General features: G+C 42.6%; 1 protein-coding gene across 1 annotated transcript in view; it reads left to right on the forward strand.

The window, feature by feature from the left end:
- Nucleotides 1-1,754: 1,754 nt before the first annotated feature.
- The window catches only part of NEURL1B (neuralized E3 ubiquitin protein ligase 1B), an 80,881-nt gene continuing 55,693 nt past the window's right edge, over nt 1,755-26,942 (forward strand). Inside the window, exon 1 of the mRNA XM_043986277.1 lies at nt 1,755-2,030. Within this exon, the coding sequence (XP_043842212.1) occupies nt 2,000-2,030 (31 nt within the window). The 5' untranslated portion in view covers nt 1,755-1,999. The remainder of the gene's footprint in view (nt 2,031-26,942) is intronic.

A 26,942-nucleotide genomic window follows, 5' to 3' on the forward strand; every position in this document is an offset into this window, starting at 1 on the left:
GACCCTCTGCCTTAGTAAAAATTGTTTTGTGATTAAGGAAGAGCAAAGGCTGCTTTGGTGAATGTTTCCCCTTCTGGGGATGTCTAAAATTTAAATTTGCAATGTCTTTTCTTTGTCCTATGAATTGGAAAAAAAAATCTCTAGTTTATAATAAAGATCCCTTTGGGCCACACCAGTTATCTCTGGTTTCTCCCTACTCCTTTGCCACCTTCCCTGTCACTTAGGCAGTTAGGTGGTCCAGTGGATAGAGCCCTGAATCTGGAGTCAGGAAAACCTGTGTTCAAATCCAGCCTCATACACTTACTAGCTGTGGACTCTAGGCAAGTACTTATCCTTTCTCTGCCTCGGTTTCCTTATCTATAAAATGGGGATAAAAATAGCACCTATGTCTCAAGGTTATTGTGAAGATAAAATGAGATGTTTGTAAAGCACTTTGAAAACTTTGAAGTGTTATATTATTAAAGCGCTAGCTTTATCTAGCTATTATCTGCCCTACTCAGATTATCCTCATTACCCTTCTACGGTGCCCAAGTTCTCACTCCCAGTTCTCCAAGTCTTCATTCAAACACAGAAACGAAATCTTCTAAGAACTGGCTAAACAACCGTGACCACCTAACAACCTCTTTCTCCATTAGAGTTTTGGCTGGGGCGGGGCTGGGGTGGGGCGCGGGGGGGGGGGGGTAGCTCGGACTCAGAGCCCAGGGATCTGGGTTCAGTTAAAGGGAGTGGCCAAAAAGAAAAAAATGGATTTTGAGTTAGACAATATGGATGAGAATGTGAACTCCTACAAACTCATTGTGTGACCTTGGGCAAACCCATTCATTCATTCATTTAATTCAACGTTTACTGAGTGTCTACCAGGTGTAAGACACTTTGGAACCAGACAAAAAACAAAAACAAAAACAAAAAAGGAAACTGTCGGTTGGGAGGAGAGGGAGAGAAGAGAACAGCAGGTGCACAGATGAGTCAATACAAAACATATACAAAATAGAATTTTGAGGGGGGGAAGAATGGAACAATTGGTGAGGATCAGGAAGGACCTCTTGTAACAGGTACCCCTTGAAGGCCTCAGTAAGATGAGGAGATTGAACCAGATGACTTCGAAGGCCTTTTTCAGTTCTAAATTCTATTATCTCAATTCCAGTTTTACCACTTAAAGCTGTGACCTTGGGCAAATCCCTTCTCCTCTCCTGCCCCAGTAGTGGAGCTAGAAGTGGTGTGCATTAGCCAACCTCTAAACCTGGTTCTTTCTATCTCTGCCCCTCCTGTCTTTTTTTCACTGTTAAATGCACTTGTCCCTTTTTGCTCCTAATGTCAACGACTGCATCGTTTCATTGCTACCGGTATTTGTGCGTTTGTCCAGTTGCGCGCCTGGATTTCCTCTTAGAAGCCTGCGCGCTGGGGCACACTTGGCGGGCTGCGTCTGTCAATCTGTCCTAGTGGCTTAAGGTCCCAAGAGTCAAGGACTTCTGCTAGGTTTACACAGTGCAACGGCCGCTCGGCACCCATGCATGTCCTTATGGGAGGCCCCAGAGGGAGGGAAGGAGTGGCCCGGGTTCCCGGCTTTTTCCTCTCCTGCTGCCCTTTCCAAACTTTCAAAAGATGCGGCCGGACTCCGCCCCCCGTCCCCCGCGTCTCGGCGGCCGCTGAGCGGCTGCAAAGGGGAACAGCGGGCCGGGCCGGGGCGGGGCGGAGCGAAGGCCGGCCCTACCCGAGCCCAGGTGGCTCCGCCTCCCGGGGGCGCGAGCCGGCGGTGGCCCCGGGAGCTGCTCGCTTCTTCCCTCGCTCGCTGCCAGTGCCGGCAGCAAGCTATGTCCGGGAGCCGAGCCCTCGGACCCGGGGACCGGTCGCGGGCGTAGGAAGCAGCAGCCGCAGCAGCAACCGCCGCCGCCGCCGCCGCCGCCAAGTAGTTGTCAATGGCCCTTCGCATAGCGGAGCAGGACCGCACAAGGGGACCCTCCGCGCCTTCTCTGCCGCTGCCTACCCCCACCCGAGAGTGATGGGCAACACCGCTCACAAGACCCTGCCAGGTAAGCGGACGCCCACGCCCTGGGCCCCCCATTGTACCCCCGCTCCGCCTCGGAGCCGCTTGCCGCTCTCTGCTAGCCCCTCTCCAGCGGTAGCGCGGGACTGAGCTGGCTTGTCGCCCGGTTGCCGGGCTTGGCTGACCGACTGCCGGCATCTCCCGCCCTCCCAACCCGCCAACACACACACACACACAGACACACACACGCACTCACACTCACTCACACTTGCAAGGGCCCAGGCCGTGCCCACTGGGGTTGCCTCCTCCTGCCAAGGAGCAGGGCGGCATTACTGCCCGCTGCCTTCCACTCTGTGTAGGGCTCCAGCGCTGGCGCTTTGCTCCTCCCGCACCCCTCCCCTCCAGGTGCCGGAGCAGCCCAATATTGCCCCATTCTCTTCTCCCGCGCCCCAGGAACCCTGGCTATAGCCAGGTGCTAGCACCCTCCCCCCACTTCCAGAGCTGCCCGGCTCTCCATTATCCCAGCCTTTTCTTTGGGGCTCTTCCCACATCCTCACACACACTTATTCTTCTGTTCTCAAGCAAAATTGCATTAATAGGGATAGTGGGCACAGGCAGCTGCCTGGCATTCGGGAGCTCACCTGAAACCCCAGAGGTGTGTGTTGGGTGAGGGAGGGATGAAGGAAGCAAATCGTAGGGGAGCTGGGCAGCAGCAGAGGAAAAAGCAAAAACAGCGAAACCATCGACCTCCCGCCAGGCTCCAGCCCCACCCCAGCACCCCAGCACCCCAGTCGCCTTAGTGTCTGCTCTAGTGCAGGGAATGCTTCCTGGAGGAGGCAGCCACCTTCTCTTGTTTCCCTTTGTTTAGGCGTTTATCTTATGCCCCCAGCTTGTTGGGGGGGGAGGGGGTCGGAGGAGGTATTGACTGAGAAGCAGACAGCCTCAGGGATGAGATCCAGGTCCTAGTGGCCGGAGGGGATCCTCGGGGAAGCGCCACCTGCAGAGGGAATTGGTCTTACTCCCCGAACTGTCAGGGGCAGGATGGGGGAGTCCACCAGGGTGAATGTAACTGCTCCAAGCAATGTCTTAGACGCTCTGAGGACCGGGAGGGTGACTTACGGGGGGGGGGGGGGGAGGGAGAAGAGACAGCAGTAGATCCAACAGAGAGCCCCGAAACAGACTGGTGTCAGCCTGGCAGCCGTCAGGACCATGAAAAAGGACAACTTTCTCCCCTGCTTGTCACCACCTGCGACTTCCACAGTTGTTTAGCACCATGGGGGCGAGAGTGCTTGGACAGGGCTGTCTGTTGGCTGTAGAGGTCTTTGTCAACCAGTCAGCCTCTTCGGGACCGTTTCTGGCAAGTGGTCTGAGGCCAGTGACACACAGAAGGCTCTCTTGTCCTCTGTCCTTCTGTTATGTTATGGTATGTTTCTGTTTTACTGTAGTTATTCATCCCCTGGGTTTGGATGCCTCCCTTCCCCCTACAACTGGTTGAGTGGATTCTTATGGCAAACCTTGACTATCTGTTGATCAAAGATCACAGTCTGGCAAAGTATGGAAGGAGTGTGTTGTTAGGAAATACAGGCAGTTTTCTGCAGAAGGCTGGAGGTTTTTTTATAAATCTACAAAAAGAAAATTCAATGAGGTAGTGTATAGAGGCCCAGCAGGAGACTTGAAAAGGACCTTGCACACCCCCACACACATCATCTCTTCTTCCTTGGCATCTCACCCATGGTTATCTTCCACTCAAGGAGATTGAAATAGATTAGTGATAAACTCACTGATTAAAAAATAAAAATTAAAAAACTGAGCTGTGGGAGGTGAAAACATCTAATCTTTGTTCTAGAGGAACCTCCGAGATAATTTCAAGCACCCTGTAGATGAACCTTAGAAATACAGCAAGCTGGTGAGAGCAGAGACAGGTCTTGATACACTAATATATTTTACATTTTTCTGGCTGTAGCCTGAAGGTGACTGAATTTTCAGATGAGCATGATTTTTTGTATAGCCTACAAAGCTGGAAAGGCTTTCAGTGGCTCCCAGAAATTATTTGTCCATCTGTCTAGAGGAGTGTCATGGCCCCCTTTGGTAATCTGGTGAAATCTACAGACCCTTTCTCTAAATAATATTTGTTGCATACTTTCATAATGGAAAAAAAGCTAAATTTGTTAGTGATTAGTAAAAATAATGATGTAACTTTTTTTCCCTATCCAAGTTCATGGACTTCCTGAAATCTATCCATGAACCCCAAGTGAAGAATCCCTGGTGCAGAGAGGGGCCTAGTCACATATGAAGAGCACATTGGTGGAAGGGTAGTCACTAGGTGATGAATTTTGACAGCCACAGCCACTCGTGAATACCATCAACCCATGCATAGAGAAGTAGGAGCAGTGATGATCAAAAGAATACCATGCCAAAGGCATCATGCATCCATGGAGTGTTTGAGGATTGAGGTACCCTTGTATAGTGTAAAGAGCACTTAAAAGCCGGCATACATAAGTGGAAAGAACTCTGGATTTGGAGTCAGAGGACCTGGGTTCAAATCCCAGTTCTGCCACTCAGATACTATCTTTGTGAATCAATTTGGCAGGTTAATCAAGCTCTTTGTGCTTCAGTTTCCTAACCTGTAAGATAAAAATGTTAGACTACATCAACTAACTTCCCTTCTAGCTCTAAATCTGGATAGCTAGGTGGCATAGTGGACAGAGGATAGTCTCTTGTAATCAGGAGGACTCATCTTTCTGAGTTCAAACCTAGCACAGACACTAGTTGTGTGACCCTGGGCAAGTCACTTAACCCTGTTTGCCTCCGTTTCCTCATCTGTAAAATTAGTCCAGTCCAGTATCTTTGCCAAGAAAACCCCAAAATGTGGTCACAAAGAGTTGAATATGAGTGAACAATGAAAACTCTAAATTATGTTATGACTAGAAGGGAAGGAGACTTCTGGTGTAGTTCCAGTTCAGGCATTAAATAGCTGGATGACCTTGGGCCATTCACTTCCCTCTCTGGCTTCAATTCCCTCATCCATAATGAAGGAACTAGATCAGAGGTTCTTAACCTTTCTTTGCAAAACACCTTTGACAGTTCAGTGAAGCTTATGGAGACCCCTTCTCGTCATATTTTGTTTTGTTTTTGTTTTGAGTCTGGATCTTCCCATCTGCCTCAGGCTAGGAAAAACCTCCCAATCCTATACTAATTGGCATTGGAGCTTTGACCTACTCCTCTTTCTGTCCTGGGTCACTTCATCCCTCCTTAGACAGCCTGGTGGACCTGCACACTCGAGGGCTCGTCACATTGCTGTCAGACTTAGTGTAGATTGCCTTTAACCCATTGCATCTCAGAGCTTCCCAGCTCAGAGGAGCCACCAGCCCGATCTCTCTGGTAGCAGTGATTACAGGTTCATCCCGCCATTCCTGGCCCAGAATAATGTTTTTAAATGCATAAAATAAAATACGGAGTACTACAGAGGAAGCCAATTCTATTAAAATAAAGATTATTTTTATTCTCATCCAAGTTTATAGATTCTGGGCTCCAGGGTAAAAACCCCCGAATGTGATTATCTTAAAGTCTCCTTAAGGCTCTATGGGCGAATTCCCTCTCAGGGCAAAACAGACAGCAAGAAGACTTCTTTTGGAGGCTATGTGTAAGTAAAAAGTTCAAACAGTAATCCTAGATGCCTGTTGCTAGAGTAGGCCTTTACCCTCTTCCTGGTGAACTGTGTCTGTGGTAGGAGTTTCCTATGGATATAACCAAATATAGCTTGGAATCATTCTCATCCAAAAAGGAACTGGTTTGAAGAATCACACCCTTTACAGTCTCTCTTAATTAAGAAATGTTTATGCCTCTCCAGGGCAAAAACTATTCCTCCAGATGTCGGTCATCTTTCAAGGGTGGGGGTGGAGGTGGGGGCAGACATACTGAGTATGTGAATGAGAATACAACATTCTAAAAATAGCATGATATTTATCTAGTAGTATTCCCACTCCAGCACAGAGCTCACTCCCTGGTCCCTGTCTTTATTTTGCAGCTTTAAGAGAAGAGTCCTAACATAGGTCACCTTTTTTCAGCGCTTGTCTACAGGATCAAAATAGACCTCTGAAGCCACCTAGTCTAAACCATACCTGATCAGGGATGCCCCTCTCCAGCATCTTGGACAAGTAGTCATTTAGCCTTTGCTCCAAGGTCTCCAAAGAGGGGAAACCCATTCCTTCCAGCCCATTCTGATTTGAAATTGCTGTAATTGTTAGGAAGTTTTTTCCTAATCTGCTTCTCTGTATCTCATCAATAGCTCCCAGTTTTACTCTCTGGGGACCTGTGAGGCCTAATCAATCTTCCTTCCACCTGACAGCCCTTCAAGTGCTTCAGGACAATTAACATGTCACCCTCCTCCAAATCTTCTTTTCCTTCAGCTAAATATCTTCAGTTCTTTCTACTTTTTTTTTTTCTTATAGCATACCCTCCAACCCATAACCTATTCTGATTGACTTTCTCTGGATAACTCATCCAGCTTTTCTGGGTGTCCTTCCTAAAATGGCACATCCTGAACTAAACCCAATAGCCCAGGTGTGGTTTGACACAGGGCAGAGTCCAGAGGAGCTGTCACTTCCCTGTTTGACTTTTCTTCCCTCAGGGACCACTGTCTAGCCACACCTCCCTATGGGTAATTCAAATGGGGAGCTTGGGTTCCAAACGATTATCATTTTCATAAATGGATGGATAACAACGAAAGTAAGGGCAATCCAGGAAAGATGTTCGGTTGCAGGGAGTTCAAAAATTTCACAGAATCATGTATGATGTTCAGTTTTGCTAAACTCTGCGTTGAAAGAGCTTCTTTTCTATCCTTCCTTGGAAAAAACAAACAAACAAAAAAAAACCCAGCTCTATATTGTCTCATGTTTAAATGGATACTTGCATGGAATTCCTTATTAAGAACTTGAAATAATTGACTTCACATTTACTGAAGGTCGGAGAGGGAACAAGGAGGGATGCCCATCTTAGTCATAACAACACATTATTTGCTGCAATGACGCAAAAAATAAAAAGAAGATATTTCATTGTTCCTCATCTCAAAGCACTTACAATTTAACTGGGAAGAAATGGGCATGGAAGTGTCGAGGTTACAAGAAATTTAAAAAATTGAGAAGTGGGAGGGGTGCCACATATGTTAAGTGCTGAATGCATTTTCAGGTGAGGTCACTGAATTGGTTTTACTTAGTCATTTTACTTTGTTACAAGAGTTCTCTCATGAAGTGGGGATAATCTGTAAATGTTTGTAATGTAAAAACAAAACATCAATAAAACTTCAGTGGGGTTGGGAGACAGAGAAAATAAATGCTTGTTAAATGAAAAAAATTTTTTCATTTAAAAACCCACAACAAATGTGAATTAGAATCATAGCTTCTTAGAGCTAGAAAGGGCTTCTTTGCATATCTAGTCCAATCTGTGCACCTCCATAGGATGCCCTGTACAGTACCCCAAACTAGTGGCCATCCGGTATGAAGACCTCTAGTGATGGAGAACTCATTACCAAGTGAGGCACCTTATCTGCTTTATGATAGTTCTAATTGGTAGAAGGATTTCCCTCATAAAAAGTATGTCTGTCTCCTCTACAACTTGTACCAGTTATTCCTAGGTCTGTCCTCTGGGACCAAGCATAACATGACTAATTCATCTTCTACATGACCGCCCTTTAAATTCTTGAAGACAGCCATCATATCCTTTCCTTTCTAAGTCTTTTCTTCAAATGAAACCTATCCAATTTAAGTAGCCTTTACAGATTGTGTCCAGAATTGCTAAGAAGAGGAAGAAGGGAACATGGATAGGGTTTATCAGAAAGCTTCCTACAGGAGGTGGCTTTTTGTGGAAGAAATTGAGAAACAAGGGGCCTAGGAGGAGCCCTCTGGGGCTGAGAATTTGTAACAATGATGTGTGTGTGTCATCTTCCCTTCTCTTTGCCAACACATTCCAAGCCTGCCTCTCCCTCCCCGACCATTCTTCATTATTGGCTCAAGCTGAAGAGGAACCTAAAGATTGGGCTTGAGCTAATTAAGACACATTCTATTTTACCAATTCAACTTCATTTTTCTGTCTCCACATGTTGATTTATTACCAGAGACATTTTCTGGCTTTAATGTAAGAAGAGAAAATAATTTGGGTAGAGAAACTCTTGACATTGGTGGGCAAAATACAACAAATTAAGCCATTGTTCAGAAAATAACGGGATTTCTAACTTGGCAGGAACAGCTTATTTCTCATCTGAATCCAACCTAATCCAACAAGCATTTATTAAATGCCTACTATGTGCAAAGGGCTACAGTAACAAAGACAAAAATGATAAATGATCTCCAACTTCAAGAGATACCATATGTGGGGCAGCTAGGTGGCGCAGTGGATAAAGCACCGGCCCTGGATTCAGAAGTACCTGAATTCAAATCTGGCCTCAGACACTTGACACTTAGTAGCTGTGTGACCCTGGGCAAGTCACTTAACCCCCATTCCCCTGAAAAAAAAAAAAGAGATACCACATGTGAGCATCAGTAGTTCTTGAAAGAAATTTCTCTGGGTGGGCAGTAAAATTTTTAGGTATTGTACTATTATATAAGAAAACATAATTATATTCTGTATAAGTTTTATTTACCAACATGAGTAGCATTGTAAGTATAGTATTTCCAAAATAAATAAAACTTGCCCATTTCATGCATGTGCTAACCTCTTAAGCCAGACCTTAAATTTACAAAGAACTTAACAAAATTGACATCATACTGAAGTTTCCCCAACTCTACCTGATGTGCACAATTTAAAAATTCAATTTGCCTTTTTTTTCTCATGATAAAGGATACTGTGCCATGAGCAAAAAACAGTTTGAAGACAACTGATATACTTCATAATTTGAGGAGAGAGATACCTATGACTGTTAGGATAAAGAAATGCTTCCTACCATAGGGTGGCAGATGAGCTGTCTTGTTTGACCCATTCATTCTTTAGGATGAGATTATTTAGTTTCCAATTGTTTTCAATCTATCTTTCCATGGCTCTTTATTACATGTAATTTTTATTGCATCATGATCTGAGAAGGATGCATTTACTATTTCTGCCTTTCTACATTTGACTGTGAGGTTTTTGTGCCCTAATACATGGTCAATTTTTGTGTATGTGCTATGTACTGCTGAGAAAAAGGTATATTCCTTTATATCCCCATTCAGTTTTCTCCAGACGTCTATCATATCTAACTTTTCTACTTCCTGGTTCCCCACTGGGGTGGGACAGTTGAATTCTTCCCCCCAGTCTACTGGTACCCCTGCACTTACACCCCACCATCACCCCTCCGCCAGCCGTTCAACCCAATGAGCACTCAGTTCCAGAAGATGCCAGTGCTGCAGCCAATTCAGAGGCACTGGGGCAAATTCCTCAGGCGGGTGTCTGGTGTGTCAGCTGGATTGCGGGGTTAGGCTTTATTCATGGCCCAGCATGGCCCCCTGAAGTCTATCTATAGCTGAAGAAAACTCTCAGCCCGTATTTTTGTGTGTTTTTCTGCTCCAAGGGTTTTTTTATTGCCATTTTTGGAATGATTATATCAGGAGCTCTGTGCGTTTAATGTCTTTCCTCCGCCATCTTGGCCCCACCCCCCAATATCTAACTTTTCTAAAATTCTATTCACCTCTTTAACTTCTTTCTTATTTACTTTGTGGTTAGATTTATCTAGTTCTGAGAGGGGAAGGTTCAGATCCCCCACTAGTATAGTTTTACTGTCTATTTCCTCTTGTAATTCATTTAACTTCTCTAAGAATTTGGATGCTATACCACTTGGTACATATATGCTTAGTATCTACGGTACCTTTTAGCAAGCTATAATTTCCTTCCTTATCTCTTTCAATTAGATCTATTTTTGCTTTTGCTTTGTTTGAGATAAGGATTGCTACCCCTGCTTTTTTTACTTCAGCTGAAGCATAATATATTCTGCTCCAACCTTTTTCCTTTACTCTGTGTGTATCCCTCTGCTTCAAATGTGTTTCTCATAAACAACATACTGTAGGATTCTTGTTTTTAGTCCACTCTGCTATTCGCTTCTGTATTATGGGAGAGTTCATCCCATTCGCATTCACAGTTATGATTCCTGACTGTGTATTTCCCTCCATCCTCTTTTCTCCTTTGTTTGTACTTTTGTCTTCTTTCACCCTATTCCTCCTCACCAGTGTTTTGCTTCTGACCACTGCCTCTCTCAGTCTGCCCTCTTTTTATCAGCAGCCCTTCCTTTTCTTTCCCTTTTCTTCCCCTGATTCTTCCCTCCCTTCTATCAATACCACTCTTTTCCCCTTACTCTTTTACTTCCTTAAAGAATAAACTAAGTTTCTTTATCCAAATGAGTGTATATGTTATTCCCTCTTTGAACCAAATCTGATGATTATGAGTAAGGTTGAAACAATGCTCACCCCTCCCTTCTTTCCCTCTATTGTAATAGGGTTTTTGTGCCTCTTCATATGATGTAATTAACCCCATTCTACCTCCCCTTCCCTCTACTCCCCCTATTCTCCTTTTATTCTGCCTCTTAAGTTTCTTTATATCATCACACCAAAATATATTTAGTAACTATACCCTAATAGAGATACAGATCTCAAAAATTAAAAGTATTATCTTCCCTCATAGGGATGTAAACAGTTTAACCTTATTGAATAACTTTTCTCCCCCTGTTTACCTTTTCAGATGAGCTGAGTCTTTAAGGAAGCTAGGTATTCTAAGAGGCACAATCAAGGAAGGAGAATTCAATTTGGTCTTATTAAAGACATGTTTGGCTTATTATAGCCTAGGTGTATCAAATATAGTTTAAAGCAGGGCTTCTTTAACTTTTTCCACTTGTGACCCCTTTTCACCTGAGAAATTTTTACATGATGCTGGGTATATAGGTATATAAAATAGGTATACATTGGTTGTTGCCAAATTTTTTGCGACCTCCATATTCAGTTACTCAACCCCATATGGGGTCACAACCCACAGTTTAAGAAGCTTTAGTTTAAAGCAGGAAGAAGTAAGGAGTCAAAAGGTATTGGAAATCCCTTTTTTCAAAAGAGGAAAAGGACCTCTGTGAACAAAAACATTTATAGAAGCTCTTTTAGTAGCGACAAAGAACTGGAAAGCTGAGGGGATGCCCATCAGCAGAGTTATAGAATATGAATATGATGGAAGACTATTTTGCTATGAAAAATTGCGAAAGAGAAAATTTCAGAGAAGCCTGGAAAGACTTGTTTGAAGTATTATAGTGAAGGGATCAGAACCAGAACAATTTATGCAATAAACATTGTAATGTCACACAAAAAGACTGAAGTACTCTGATTAATGCAATGACCAAGCATGATTCCAGGAGATGATACAGCATGCCACCCACCTCCTGAAAGAAAAGTGATGAGCTCCAGATGCAGAATGAGACATATATTTTTGGATATAACCAGTGTGGGAGTTTATTTTGTTTCACTATGAATATTTATTATAAAGGTTTTTGTTCTTTTTCTTTCAATGGATATGGGAAGAGAGAAGAGAGAAAAATAAATGCATGTTAATTAAAAAAAAGACTTTTATAAGTAACAGTTAACATGAGATGTCCTCTTAACAAGTGGTCATCTTTTCTTAGGATTCCTTTATTTTTCAACCTTCAAAGAGACCACAGAACTTTTGAAGCAATCTTCTTAGAGTCATAGGATTTAGAACTAGAAGGAAACTTGACAGAGCTATATTTAGTAAATTTGGCTCCTGAGGCAATCACTAAGAAATGTACCCAGGGAAAACATCATGAATGGCACCTTCATATCCACTTTAAAAAAATACTTTCCCACCAATTACACGTAAAGAAAATTTTTAACATTCATTTTAGAAAAAACATGAGTTCCAAGTTTTCTCTCTCCCTCCCTCATTCTCTCTCTGAGATGGTAAATAATTTGACATAAGTTATACATGTTCAATCACGCAAAACATATTACCATATTAGTAATGTTGTAAAAGAAGACATAGACTCCAAGGGAAAAAGTACACCAAAAAATATAGAGGGTGAAAAATAGTGTGTTTCAGTTTGCATTCAGATTCCATCATTTCTTTCTCTGGAGGCAGATCAAATTTTTCATCATAAATCCTTTAGAATTGCCTTGGATCACTGTATTGCTGAGAATAGCTAAGTTATTCACAAGTGAACGTCCTACAGTATTGCTACTATTGTGTACAACATTCTCTTGGTTCTGCTCACTTCACTCAGCATCAGTTCATATAAGTCTTTCCAGGTTTTTCTGAAATCAGCCTGCTCATTACTTCTTCTTTTGTTGATGTTGTTGTTATTATTATTGTTTGCAGGGCAATGAGGGTTAAGTGACTTGCCCAGGGTCACACAGCTAATAAGTGTCAAGTGTCTGAGGCTGGATTTGAATTCAGGTCCTCCTGAATCCAGGGCTGGTGCTTTATCCACTGTGCTACCTTAACTGCCCCCCCCCCGCTCATTACTTCTAATGGCATAGTACACATCAATTTTTTAAAACAAATTCATTTGAATTCTGAGTGTGACCCTGGGCAAGTCCCTTAATCCTCATTGCCCCACAAAAATAATAATAATAATAATAACAACAACAACAACAACAACAACAACAATATAGGCAAGAAAGAAGCTAAGACCTTGGGATGTATGACCCATCTGGAGAGGGGAGAGCTAGTGAGAACACTATGTTCTAGTGGGTAGACAGAAACCCATGTTAATAAGACAAGATCCTCACTAGAGGGGGAGAAGATCACAAATTGCCTGGGATACAGTTCTTGGAGACAGAGAACAGGAAGGAGTAGTCCATCAGGTAGTCTCCTAGCTTACCTAATTATTCTTACCAACTGGATGCCATTCTCATTCTTACCTGCTAAAGGAATATAAACATTTCAGTGTCCTCTAAATTTGTACCCTGGGGCAAAGCCCCAGTTACCACATCCTAGTTATAATCCTAGACCTTAGTGATAATCTGGTCCAACTCCCTCATTTACATATGTGTAAACTGGGGCCCAGCTAGGGACAGATTTTTGCTACGAGCATCACTAACACAATGGATAACAGAGTTAGGATCCAAAAAGATCTTGATAGGCTGGAGCATTGGGGTGGGTCTAATAAGATGACATTCTGTAGGGGTAAATGTAAAGTCTTGCTCTCAGGTACAACTTCATGAATATAAAATGGTGGGAGGCATAGATAGACAGTAGTTGTTCTGAAAAGGATATGGGAATTTTAGTGGACTGCAAGCTCAATATGAATTAGCAGTATGATGTGGAAAGCAAAAAAAGCTACTGCAATCTTGGACTCCATTAAAAGTGGCATAGCTTCGGGACAGCTAGGTGGTGCAGTGGATAAAGCACTGGCCTTGGATTCAGGAGGACGTGAGTTCAAATTCAGCCTCAGACACTTGACACTTAACTAGCTGTGTGACCCTGGGCAAGTCCTCATTACCCTGCAAAACAAACCAAAAAAAAAAAGTGGTAAAGCTTCTAGGAATAAGGCCACTGTACTCTCTGCTCTCATCAAACCTCATCTGGAATATTGTGCTCCATTCTGGGTGCCATGGTTCAAGAAGGATGTTGATAAACTGCACAGTGTCAAGAGGAAGGCAACCAGGACACAAGGGTCAGTTGAAGGAAATAGGCATGTTTAGCTTGGAGAAAAGAAGACTCAGAGGGGACATGATAGCGGTTGTCAAGGATTCGCAGGGTTGTCATTTGGGGGAAGGATTAGACTCGTCCTGTTTGGTCTCCAAGGGCTAAACCAAGAGCAATACTCGGAAGTTAGAAAAAAAAGGGAAAATTAGGCTTGATGTCAGGAAAATCCTCCAAACAATTAGAACAGCTCAAAAGTGAAATGGACTGCCTTGAGCAGTGGTGGGCTCCACCCTCCCCTCCTTGGGGTCTTCAGCCAGATCCAGATGACCACTTATGACCCATATGTTGTAGTCAGAGATTCCTTTTGTTTAAGAATTGAACTAGATGGCCAATGAAGTCATCGACTTCTGTCATTGTCCAGAGACACACAGTTAATTGGTCAGAGGAAAGAGCCAGATTCTCACCTACTATGCCATGCTGTTTCTTTAGATCCCGCTTGATAAATAAGAAAGAATTGATAAAGGCCAGCTATTATAATCCCTGTTCTGCTTCATAACTTTGTCCTCCATCACTCAAATATAATTTAGCAGCATAGCTGCCTTTTCTTCAGCTGTTATTTCCCATCTCCTGGCCACTTGATATCATATCATTAGAAATTTTATGGGTCCATTGAGCAAAACCACAAACTTCCTTTTAGTAACCCAGCAGTTTCTTCAGTGTGTAGCCAGCTATCACAGTGCACTCAGTGAACACAACTTGTTAAGACCTGTAAAACAAACCAGAGAAAGGTTTTGTGGATAGAACGGAAGATAGCTGAAGCTTTGAGCTAAATTGTCTTAGATTTTAACACTAATTCTGTGAGAGAGTATGGTATTGTCTTTCTTCTTCTTCATCATCATGCTCTTCATCCTCCTCATCATCATCACTAGTAGTGCCCCCTGCCAAACAGTTCCTCCTTTAAAAGGGCCCTGGATTGGGGGCAGCTAGGTGGCGCAGTGGAAAGAGCACTGGCCTTGGATTCAGGAGTACCTGAGTTCAAATTCGGCCTCAGACCCTTGACATGTACTAGCTGTGTGACCCTGGGCAAGTCCCTTAACCCCAACTGCCTCACAAAAACAAAACAAAACAAAAAAGGACCCTGGATTGATAAAGATGAAATTATTATTTATGGGGCGCAACAAACCAGAGAAAACATTTTGAGTTATTTCCCCCTCTTCCTTTACATGATAATAACAAAAATAATAGTTAGCACTTACATAGAGCTTTAAGGTTTACAAATATTATCTCATTATATCCTCACCACAACCCTAGGAGATAGGTGCCATAATTATCCTCATTTTATCAATGAGGAAACCAAGGCAGAGAGAGGTTCAGTGACTTGTCTAGGGTCTTTGTTGTTGTTTAGTTATCTTTAAGTTGTGTCCAACTTTTCATTATCCCATTTGGGATTTTCTTAGCAAAGATACTGGAGTGGTTTACCATTTCCTTCTCCAGCTCATTTTACAGGTGAGGAAATTGAGGCAAACAGGTTTAAGTGACTTGCCCAGAGTCATATAGCTGGTAAGTGTCTGAGGTCAGATTTGAACTGAGGAAGATGAGTCTTCCTGCCTCTAGGCCTGACACCCTATTCATAGCTGCCCCTTCTAGGGTCACAAAACTGGTATTTGAGGTGGGATTTGAATTCTTGATTTCCTGACTCTGGGTCCAGTATTCTCTCCCCTGCTCCATTCAGTTGTCTTTTCTTCTCTAGTTCTCCTTTTTGCTTCTGGCTCTGTTCCCAGTATTTGCTTTCCTATCCCCACTAATGCCTTGACACTCTACCCAAGAAAGTCCCACTGCCAGGCAGGTATAGGACAAAGAAAGTCAGAGACAGAAAGAACCTTAAACACAGGGGAGGTTAGAGGAGAAAATGTTAAAAATTTCACCTAGAAATTAGGGATTATTTAATCCACCCTGTTCACTTGGTAGAACAGTTCATTGATGCCTACAGAAAGGAAACAACTTGGCCACCCAGAGAGTTCATAACAGAATTAGGGCTAGCACCCAGGTGTCACAGTTATCAGCCTTGTATTCTTGCTGCCCCATGATGGGACTAGGACAAATGCCAGCATCAACAAGCCAATTTGAACTCAGGAATATGAGTCTTCCTGTCCCCAGGCATAGCAATCTATCCACTGGGCCACCCAGCTGCTTACCTAGCACATAGTATGTACTTAATGTTTGTTGATTGACTACTTTTTTCTTTTATAACTTCTCCTTTGAATGGCTCCTTTGAGAAGACTTGGCCTTCTTCAACTAATCCCCAAACACTCCCGCTCCTTCTCCACCAGCTATGATAAGCTAAAATACAAGCTGGGAGAGCAAAAAAGAGACATGGTGCAATGTAAAACCTTACTGGACTTTGGGTTCAAATCTTGCTTCCACAGGCTTCAAAGTGCCATAAAAATAACAGTATCATTTGAAAATTTGTTGGGAACTCTTAGCGAGCCCCTTTTATACATAAAGTATGCTTAACTATGGACTGTGATTAATTTACCTTTCCACCTTATTGGGCTGTTTGCAATCTCTAGGGTAGGCTGTTTGACTAATTGATAAGCTGTTGAATTAGTGGTTGTTCTGGCCTCAGCTACCAGACTCTCACATTTTATAGCTCTTTTCAGATTACTACAATTCTCACCTCTGGCCATTTATTTTACCTTGAGCTGCCATGCCTCTTTGATGCTGATGAGTGAGTTTGGAAAGGCAGAAAATGCTGGCTCCTCCTCCCTCTCCCCATTTCTCTCCAGGTATTAATGTGAGCCATGGAAGGTGATGGCAGGCTTCCTAGAGCCCGTGCATCCTGGACTCATAGGGTTTGAGGATTTGAGAGCTGGAAGGGACCTTGGGAATCAGTCAGTCCATCTCCTTGTTTAACCTGGGAGCTAACTGGGGTCCAGAGGGGGAACGTGATGGTGCAGCTACTCTCCAAGTATCTGCTTAGAACAGGTAGTTTGCTGCATGCTGCTATAAAGAAAATTCATCCCCCTCAACCCCCCTCTTCCCTCTTTCTCCACACCCCTCCCCACCGAGTTCCTGTGCTTACCAGTGGGAAAGCAAGCAGCTTAAAATAGAATTCAGGGGCACCAGGTGGCATGTGCCTTAAGAGAGGTAGAGGTTGATGTGCTGACTTAAATTAGAGAAGAAAGCTAGAGGATTATAAGTATAGATGCCCAGATAGTGAGTCCCCCTACTCAATTTAGAGAAACTGAAAGAGATCTTTTTTAAAAAAAAAAATTTGGGGGGGTAGGAGAGAGAGGTTGGCAGAGATGGGTGGGTAGGTAGCCAGCTAAAAGGGCAGAAATAGTCTGAATATATGAAGAGGGGAAAAGTATGTTTCCGAGCCATCTCATAAATGGAAACCTTTCATTGTTGTATTTTAGGCTACTCAACACAGTACCAAACACAGCTTAGCACCGTGCTTGGCACAGAGTAAGGGCTGAACAAATGCTTGGTGAATTCTCTCACCTGCCCTTGCAGAGCCAAGATTTACGAGTCATAGCCCACAAAAATCTGGGGCTCCTGCTATTTTATATATTTCCTCCCTCCCTCCCTTCCTTTCTCCTTTCCTTGTTTCTTTCTGCCTTCCTTCCTTCCTTCCTTTCTTTCTTTCTTTTCTCCTTTTTCCCTTTTCTCCCTTCCTCCCTCCCTTCCTTCCTATGCCAGTTTGTGGGATGCTAGGTAAGTCCCTTAACCTCTCAGCACCCTCAGTAATTCTCCAAGACTATAAGCTGCAAAGAAGGTGGTAATCTGCATTTGGAAGCATTTCCTCATTTGGGAGTTCCCTATACCAAAGATATCATTGATTTTGTGTTCAGCCCTAGTCTAAACTCTGTAACCATCAACAAAAACAAACATGCAAACAAACAAAATAAAAGGTGATGGATAGTACATGAAACCATCAGTTTCAAAGATCTAACAATGTCTTTTTTCCTTAAGCATGTATTATTATCATTGTGGGGTTTTTTGTTACCAAAAATGCCCTGTTTGCTTCTGTCCTCCTGTCTCAACTCTTCCCCTTCTGTATATTTTTAGAGGGATTTTCATAACATTTCTTAAATAGCACATGGAAAGCTAGTGTAGTTAATCCAGCTTTTAATACATTCCATCTTTGTGACAATGGGCACCCCTCACTTATATGTTCCATGCTCTGATCAACTCTCTGAGACTCTAGAGGTTATAGGATAGCTGTCGATCTGCTTTGGTGGGAGACAGTTTCCATACTGGGAGTTCTCTGTACAGATGAAATTGCAGGCTTAGACCACATTTTTTCCATAGTCTTACTATGCATATTGTTATTATGATTCAGTTCTCTTCCTTCTGCATCACATTGTATATATCTTCTAGTATTTCTTTAAGGTCTTCATAGGTATGAGCTTTTTTGGTGGGGGGAGGGGGGAGGGAGGAGAGTCTGTGGTGTTGGTCGTGGGACTCAGGCCTGTGGTATAGGGACCTCCCAATACAAAAATTCCCTCTATCAATGCAAATCATCAAGTGCTGTGTGACTTATAGTACTACATAGTGGTCTAGGGCAACCAACTTGTCAAGGGTCACCCAGCTAGTATACACATAACTCTTAGGCTGACTCTATATACTATGCCATTCTGCTCTCTATCATTTCTTAGGGCATAATAATTTTTTTTGCAAAAACCTGGAAGCAATCTATTTGCCCAACAGTTGGCAAAGGCTGGTGGTATATGAATGCCACAGTATTCTGTGGCATATTTGGGGAGCTTCTGTTATTTATTAAGCTCTTACTATGTTCCTGGCATTATGCTCAATGTTAGGGATACCAGGGCAAAAGAGAGGCAGTCTCTGCTGTCAAAGAGCAATGTGTACATTTACAAGTACATATAGGATAAATTTAAAGTAAGTATGAGTTGGTGTGGGGTAGGCACTAGAAGCTGGGGATCAGGAAAGAAGTAAAAGGTAGCACTTGAACTGCATCTTAAAGGAAGAGAAGAATTCTATAAGGCAGAGGTGAGAAGGGAATGCATCCCAGGCATGCGGGACAGCCAATGCAAAGATCTAGAGGTGGGAGATGGAGTACTCTGTATGAGCAACAGCAAGAAGATCCTGTTAGGATCTACAAGGAACACTCCAAAGTCCTAGCTTCAGAGAAGTGAGTTTCTAGTGGCTATTTGCAGGCATTCTTCATTTTAGAGCTTATCTAAGTTTAAAATATTTCAAATTCCTTTTGGCAATGTTTACAGTATTTAGCTAAAAAGTTATAAGCATTTGTAGAAATTTTTAATTGCTCAACCCAGATACATGTTCTTTTGCTGTATTTTTTAGACTTTGATGCCTCTGTGATCTCCTTGGGGGTAGGCTCTTCACCAGCGCAGTTGGATGCCCACCCATAGATAGTCCTTTTATCCTGTGTGAGTCTTTTCTTTCTGTACATCTTCCATAGCAGATTCACCCCATGAACTGATGACTTTCTTCTGGTTCTTTTAATGTTCTGTCGGCACCAATGCAACACTTAGACTATTATCTTCTGCACATCATTTTTTTCTAAAATGAATGAAAAAGCATTTATTAAGTGCTTACTATGTACCAAACACTGGTAAGTGCTGAGATATAAATAGAAAAGGCAGTGTGGTGCCTGCTCTCAAGGAGCTCACCTTCTTATTGAAAGAGAGAACATACAAAAGAGAATTCAACTCAGGACAGATGATGAGAGCCAGGGCTCCTTCAGGTGTATTGACAGGTCAGATAGCAGTGCCCAAAGGTCCAGGAACAGAACAGATAGTAAGGCCCAGTGGTCTTCCATCTCTCTGGAAGAACCATAGTTTATCATTTTTTTCTCATCCATGTGGCAGACAGTCAGGTCACTCTTGTCACCAGCCATCTACTTAATGGGATCTCTGGGCAGAGAACAGGGTATCAAGTTTTAGGGAGGGATGTGAAGAGACACAAGGGTCAAGGGCAATCCTACCTCATTTTCTTTTTTTCTTTTCTTTTTTTTTCGGGGCAATGAAGGTTAAGTGACTTACCCAGGGTCACACAACTAGTACGTGTCAAGTGTCTGAGGCCAGATTTTAACTCAGATCTTCCTAAATCCAGGGCCAGGGCTTTATTTACTGCACCACGTAGCTGCCCCCCCCAACCTCATTTTCTTGTCTTGGAATGACTTCTTTTATCCCTCATGCAAGTCATCTTTTGTAATATGACACTGCTGCCTACTGATTCTATGTATCTTTCCATTGTTCATTGGGCCACCTATAATTTTGATCCCTTTGAGTTCATGGTTCTCCATGATTCTCAGGTCTAAAGTAGCCCTGAAGGAATATTGATGTTTTTGTGAAAGGTAGCAGTTTTGTTTGTTTGTTTGTTCATGTTTTTGTAGGGCAATGAAGGTTTAGTGACTTGCCCAAGGTCACACAGCTAGTTAAGTGTCAAGTGTCTGAGGCTGGATTTGAACTCAGGTCCTCCTGAATCCAAGGCCAGTGCTTTATCCACTGCACCACCTAGCTGCCCAAAAGGTAGCAGTTTTAACAAAAGAAGCTACTAATGAATATAGTACTGTGGAAAGAGTGCCAGATTTAGTCAGAGGACATGGGTTCAAATATGACCATGGGCAAGTCACTCAGTCTTTCTGCACCACAATTCACAAAATGAAAATATTAGATTGCCTGAACCATGAAGGTCCCTTTCCAATTCTACGTCAACAGTCCTATGACCAGCAGGGTGAGGTTATTTCCCCAAAGGAGTCACGAAGTTTAAATCATTGAGACTCTGTGAACCCAAATTATCCTTATTTGGGCATTTTAGGGAGGGCAGTGACTTAGGCCCATGGTAAACTGATTCAGGTCCTTTATCCTCATTCACCACCTGAGTCCCATGGTCTGGTTCTCAGGGAATTCAGTCTCTGCCTCAGGCCATATTCCTCAATCCCTTTGCCCCGCCTTGGTTGGTCTCAGTGTTGCACTTCTCTAAGCGATGATCCTCAGGCTAGGTTGAACCTTTAAGCCCACTTCACCCTTTGGGAAGCAGGTGGAGCTTCTTAATGAATAAGCTGTTTTGTTATATAGCATAATTCTCCAGCCTTTTCCTTCCAAAGAGAAAAGTCTGTATGCATTGCTGGCACAGGAGGTAATGCCTTTAAGCTATTAAAAAATGTATTTTGTTTATATCAACAACATCACATCGTGTTTATATAGCAATTATATCAACCAGAGTACTTGTTTTCATGCCTCTTTATTCCCAATAATAATTAATTTAAAAGCAGCATAGAATAGATATACAAAATGTGCCTCATTTTATTTTTGTGATTTTTCCTTCCCAAGCAAGCAAGATTTCTGTTCCCTAGGAGATCATGTCTTGCTCTGGGTATTTGTTCCTCAGGGTACTTAGGGCTTATCAGGGACATAAAACATGGCAATAACTGTGATCAGGGCAGTAAAATGGGCATGAAAATTGACAGCTGGATAGTTATTGGGACTAAATCCATGCCCAGCAACTGAGCCCCACTAAATGGCTCAGATGAATATGGGTTGGTACCTAGAATGTCAGAACTGAAGGGTCCTGGAGAGACCACTTAATGCAGCCTCCACATTTTACTGGGCTCAAAGACAAGGAAGGGATTTGTCCAAGCATATACATGTGACCAGATAACTGATGATACTGTTACTGAATACCAATGACTTACACAATAAATTCTAGAAAATTTTGGAGAAGGGAGGGATCTCTATGGACCAATGTGCTTCAGGATGGCTTCAAAGAGGTTTGCCTTGAGGTGTGTTAAGATAGGATTCTCATAAGCAAAATGGAGAGAGGAGGGCATGTCTGACAGTGGGGTTGTCACGATCAGAGGTGTGGAGGGAGAAATGTACAGGACATGTTCTGAAGTGATGAAGGGCACTAAGAATTTGACAATAGGCTTATTAACATGTGAAAGTGAAAGGTTAAATTATGCTACTAAAGTGACTAAAATGTCTATACCCTTTGAACCTGAGACTGCATTACTAGACTTCGACTCTAAGGAAGGCATCATCAATGAGAAAAAAAAAGACTCCACAGACTCCAAAATATTTGTAGCAGCACTTTTTTGTGATAAGTAAGAATTGGAAGCAAAGTAAATACCCATCAACTGGGGAATATCTAAATAAATTATGGTATATGGGTGGAATGGAATATTACTGTGCTGTAAAAGATGATGTGTATGATGAATACAGAGAAGCATGGAAATATCTACATGAACTGATGCAGAAGGAAGGAAGCATAGCCAAGAAAACAAGGTACACAGTGACTGCAACAATGTAAATGGAAAGAATAACACATACCTCACAATCAAAAGTAAATGTAACAAAATTATAAAGATCAAACAGGACTCAAATGAAGAGGGATGGAAAGACACCTCCAACCTACCACTTTGTGGAGATGGAAGGTCCACAATGTATCAATGAGTTATGCTGACATTTTTTCCACTCTAGAAATATAATTTGACATATGGGATGGCTCTCAGGAAGGGGTTGAGGGGAGGGATAGATATAATATGGAATAACCATGATAATATAAGAAATAGAAAATAGCAATAAAAACTTATTTTAAAAAAGAAAGTGGAAGGTAAAGTTGGAGAGGTAGAAAGGGCATGGTTTTGAATGACAGGCTAAGGAATTTGGGTTTTTTCCTGCAGGCATTAGGGAATCCCTGAAGGTTTTTGAATAAGAGGGTAATGAGATTGGTGGTATCCAGCAGTGGTGGAAATGGAGGATTTGCCAATCATCGTTCTTTGTAATTAACAGTGGGTCTGTCTTTCCCAGTATACTCTGTGAATAGATGCATGGTCTCTAAAAATCCCTTTCAGCTGTAAAGCTGTGATTGTTTGTGGGCTCCCCTCACTGTCATATTCAAAGGTCATTCAAAGTGATCCCACAGGTGGAGAAACCAATCCTTCCCACTGCTCTCCTACACACATATACATACCTCGGATGTTCTTTAAGAGTAGATAGATTGGGGGGGGGACAAAAAACAAAAGAGTAGATAGATTGGGGGCAGCTAGGTGGCACAATGGATAAAGCACTGGCCCTGGATTCAGGAGGACCTGGGTTCAAATCCAGCCTCAGACACTTGACACTTACTAGCTGTGTGACCCTGGGCAAGTCACTTAACCCTCATTGCCCCCCCCCAAAAAAAAAGAGTAGATAGATTGCTGAAAAGTTGCTGGTTCATGAACTGTGAGTGAATCAGACTATATTTTAAATGTACTTGGGGGGCAGCTAGGTGGCACAATGGATAGAGCACCGGCCCTGGGTTCAGGAGCACCTGAGTTCAAATCAGACCTCAGACATTTGATACTTACTAACTGTGTGACCCTGGGCAAGTCGCTTAACCCTCATTACCCCACCCCCCAAAAATGTACTTGGAACATTCACAACTTAACGGTGAATTAGTCTTTAATTCAAATAATCATCCTCTAATTTATTGATTTCATACATTAAGATTTTCATATAAGGTTGCTCAAGCTGGGAATGCACTTCTATCTGTTGTAGGTTCTCTTGCCATCCCCCCTCCTCCCCATTACTATCTATCAAAATTCCACTCAGCTTTTAAGGTCCAGCTCAGATGTCATCTCTTCCATAAAGCCTTCCCTATTTTCCACCATTCCCCACACTCCCTGTCTACGTTTGAATGTCATTATTCCATCCTTTGGACTTTCTATAGCACTATTTTTGTACCTTTCTTAAGGCACATAGTTCATTCTGCCTTTGGGTTGTATATTTGTGTACTTGTACTAGACTTGAAACTCTGTGTAGGCAAGACTTATTGTTGAACCTCCCACAACACCTAGCCTTGTGCCTTGAATGTAGTGATAACACAGTCAGCTTTTGGACATCCAGTAGTTATCAAGCTCAAAATGCAGAGGCTCTATTTATAGAAGTGTTTTTATCCTCTAATGAATTTCAGGTACAACAAGGAAGTACCCTTCTTCTCTTCCATAGCAGGATAGCAGGTAGTAATGGTTGACTCACAAGTTGGCACAAAGAAGCAGGTTCAATACTAAACCAGTTAGTTTATGACCTCATATATTCCCTTGTCACATTTGTCACTATCTAGTCACAGCCACCTCCAAGCCCATTTTAAACCTCCAGGAAATGTAGTGTTGGGAACTTAACATTGGTTGACTAAAATCAGTCATTCATATCTATATTTATAGGTTCTTCATTCATAAAACCTTCACAAAAGTTCAGTGAAAGAGTAGCTTTGGGTAAATAAAAATTAGATGAGTGAGAACTTGGTTCTGAGTTTCCTTAATTTTTTTTCATTTGGATATGCTTTCCACAATAATTTTTTCTTTCATAAAAGCATAGAATAGATCAGAAATGTCCCTTAGGGATCATCTTAATCCAATCCCCTTATTTTAAAGATGAAAATAGATTAGGGGCAGCTAGATGGCGCAGTGGATAGAGTGCCGGCCCTGGAGTCAGGAGGACCTGAGTTCAAATCCGGCCTCAGACACTTAACACTTACTAGCTGTGTGACTCTGGGCTAGTCACTTAACCCCAATTGCCTCACTTAAAAAAAAAAAAGACGAAGATAGATTAAGTGATTTAGCTAAGGTTACATGAGTAGAAGAATCCAACTTCAAACTTCATGTCCTCTGATTCAAAATTCAACCCTTTTTCTATTTTTGCCAGAAAACTGTTGGATTTTCTTATAAATGCAGAGGAAACCAGGATATGGATCTCTTCTTATTCTGTATCAGGTGAACTAGAATTAATTTATAATTTAGTAATTCAACTAAGTTCAATAAATAATAAGTGTCTACTATGTGAAAGGCAGTAAAGTGTCGTAGATAGAGAGCTGGCCTTGGAATCCAGAAGATCTAGATTCAACAGGAAGGACCAGGTACTGTTATTGCCTACCTTGGGTGGTTATCCACTTCGTCTAACACTAGTGGGTGCTCACTTGGAAAACACCAAATGACATCTCCCCTTTCCCTTCCTTTTCTTTTCTTTTTTTCCCCCAGGGCAATGAGGGTTAAGTGACTTGCCCAGGGTCACACAGTAAGTATCAAGTGTCTGAGACTGGCTTTGAACTCAGGTCCTCCTGAATCCAGGGTGGGTGCTTTATTCATTGTGCCACCTAGCTGTCCCATTTCCCTTTCTTTTCACTGGTCATTCACCATGCATGGAATTCATTACCTCCTTACCTCTGCCTCATGGAATCCCTCTCTTCTTTCCAGATGCTGGTACCACCTTCTACATGAAGTCCCTCCTGTTCTCCCCAACAGCTAGTGCCCTCCATAACCACCTACTTTGTGTATTTGTATTTATTCCATATATTTATTCTTTGTACACCTATACATATATGTGTGTATGTGTTTGCTTTTCTCCCTCTTTAGAATCTTGAGTTCTTTGAAAATAGGTATTTTTGGCAGCGGCTAGGTGGCACAGTGGATAGAGCACCGGCCCTGGATTCAGGAGGACTTGAGTTCAATTCCTGTCTCAGACACTTGACACTTACTAGCTGTGTGACCCTTGGCAAGTCACTTAATCTTCATTGCCCCCTTCCCCCCCCCCAAAAAAAATATATATAGGTATTTTTTTAGTCTTTGTATCTATAGCTTTGTTATTTAGTCTTTTGTATTTGTAGCACATAATAGGTACTTTAATAAATACTTGTTGATTTTTAAATTTATATTTACCAGAAATTGGCCCTGTTTCCCCTAGCCCCCACCCTTCTTGTGGGGACCAATTTTTAATTGGGGAGTGCTAGCTAAGCGGCTTGCCGCAATATTGAGGCAAGGAAGGAGACTGGCAGCCTCCCTCAAAACTAAACAATATTTATTTTAACAAGAATGAACTTAAAAAAAAAAAAAACACAGAGGGGGCAGCTAGATGGCGTAGTGGATAGAGCACCAGCCCTGGAGTCAAGAGTACCTGAGTTCAAATCTGACCTCAGACACTTAACACTTACTAGCTGTGTGACCCTGGGCAAGTCACTTAACCCCAATTGCCTCACTAAAAAAAACAAAAACAAACAAAAAAAAAACCACAGGATCAGTAGGATCAAGGGAAAGGAAATAAAATGGGGAAAGGGAAATTATAATACCTGAAAAAATACCACCGCCCAGGAATCAGCTGAAAATACGCAGCAGAACGACTATCGCTTTCCAGCTTCCACCTAGAATGCCCAATTCTCCACCCCCAAACCTAGAAACACCCCACACAGCCCCAGCCAATGGGATGGCTGCTCTGACAGTCACATGACTGCCCTCACTAGGCTTCCAATCATTGTAATTTTGCCAGGCCCATGTAGGCGACGGAGAGTGGTGATGGCGTGAGGTGCCAGAGCCCTGGCAACGGCTACAACCAGTGGGTGGAGCACCGTGCGGTTTGCGGAGCCCCAGGCCAGTGCGTGCCGAGGCATAAAAACCTCAAATAACAATTAATTCTTTACATTCTTATGAGTGGCAGGGCTCATCTCATTATTCTAGAGGTATGCTCTGTGTAGATTTGTTCAGGTAGTCTCTTGGCTCAACACCTACCCACTAGGAAAATGCTTCCCTCTTCCCTTTGTGTCATTCAATCACATAAGCCTAGAATGATGGAGTCACTCATAGAAGCAAGATTTGGTTGTATACACTGCTTGACTCACAGCTACAGAAGGAAAAGGAACATAATCCAAGAAGAGTAAATCCTTAGCTCCTCTCAGATGGAGGCAGGCTGTAACCAGTCTAGACGCATGGTTCCAAAGCAGGAGTTCTAAGTACACAGTTCATATACTTAAACCTCCCAGTCACTTGATTCCACTAGGAGTTTGCAATTTTCCTCAGTGCTGTGCTATTCAAAGCTTTCCATAAAGTCAGTGTTCAGTCTGTTGAGGGACTTCATGCCCAGGGCACTGCTTCTTTTGCCTGAGACCTCTGATCCTGCTAATTTCTTCCTAGAATTGTTGTCTCTTTGGATAAGCTATAGAGTATCTTGCCTACTCATTGACAGTAAAGTTATGTAAAAGGTGTCAAAGATGATTCCAGGCATAGAGATAGTTCACTTGTGCTCACCACTGCTCCTTCTCATCCTTGAATAGCTCATCCCAGCTACTACATCTTCTATCACTTCCTTGGCAGTCAATGTTTGATTATTCCCTCTTCTTCCTCCTCACCTTTTTGTTCTCCTGCTTTTCACATTGAGGCCCTTCCCACCCATTGATCACTACATGGAGGAGTAGGGATGGGGAAGTAGATGTGGAACTAAAATCAAGGTCAACAGAACCTGCAGAGATAAAAGAGGATGTCCTTACCTAAATGGAACAGATGTAGAAAAGTCAAAAGCCCTACATGTAGGCTTATTTTATTTAGTGAGAAGCAATA

Source organism: Dromiciops gliroides, chromosome 2 (genome assembly GCF_019393635.1).
Source record: "Dromiciops gliroides isolate mDroGli1 chromosome 2, mDroGli1.pri, whole genome shotgun sequence".
Lineage (NCBI taxonomy): Eukaryota > Metazoa > Chordata > Mammalia > Microbiotheria > Microbiotheriidae > Dromiciops > Dromiciops gliroides.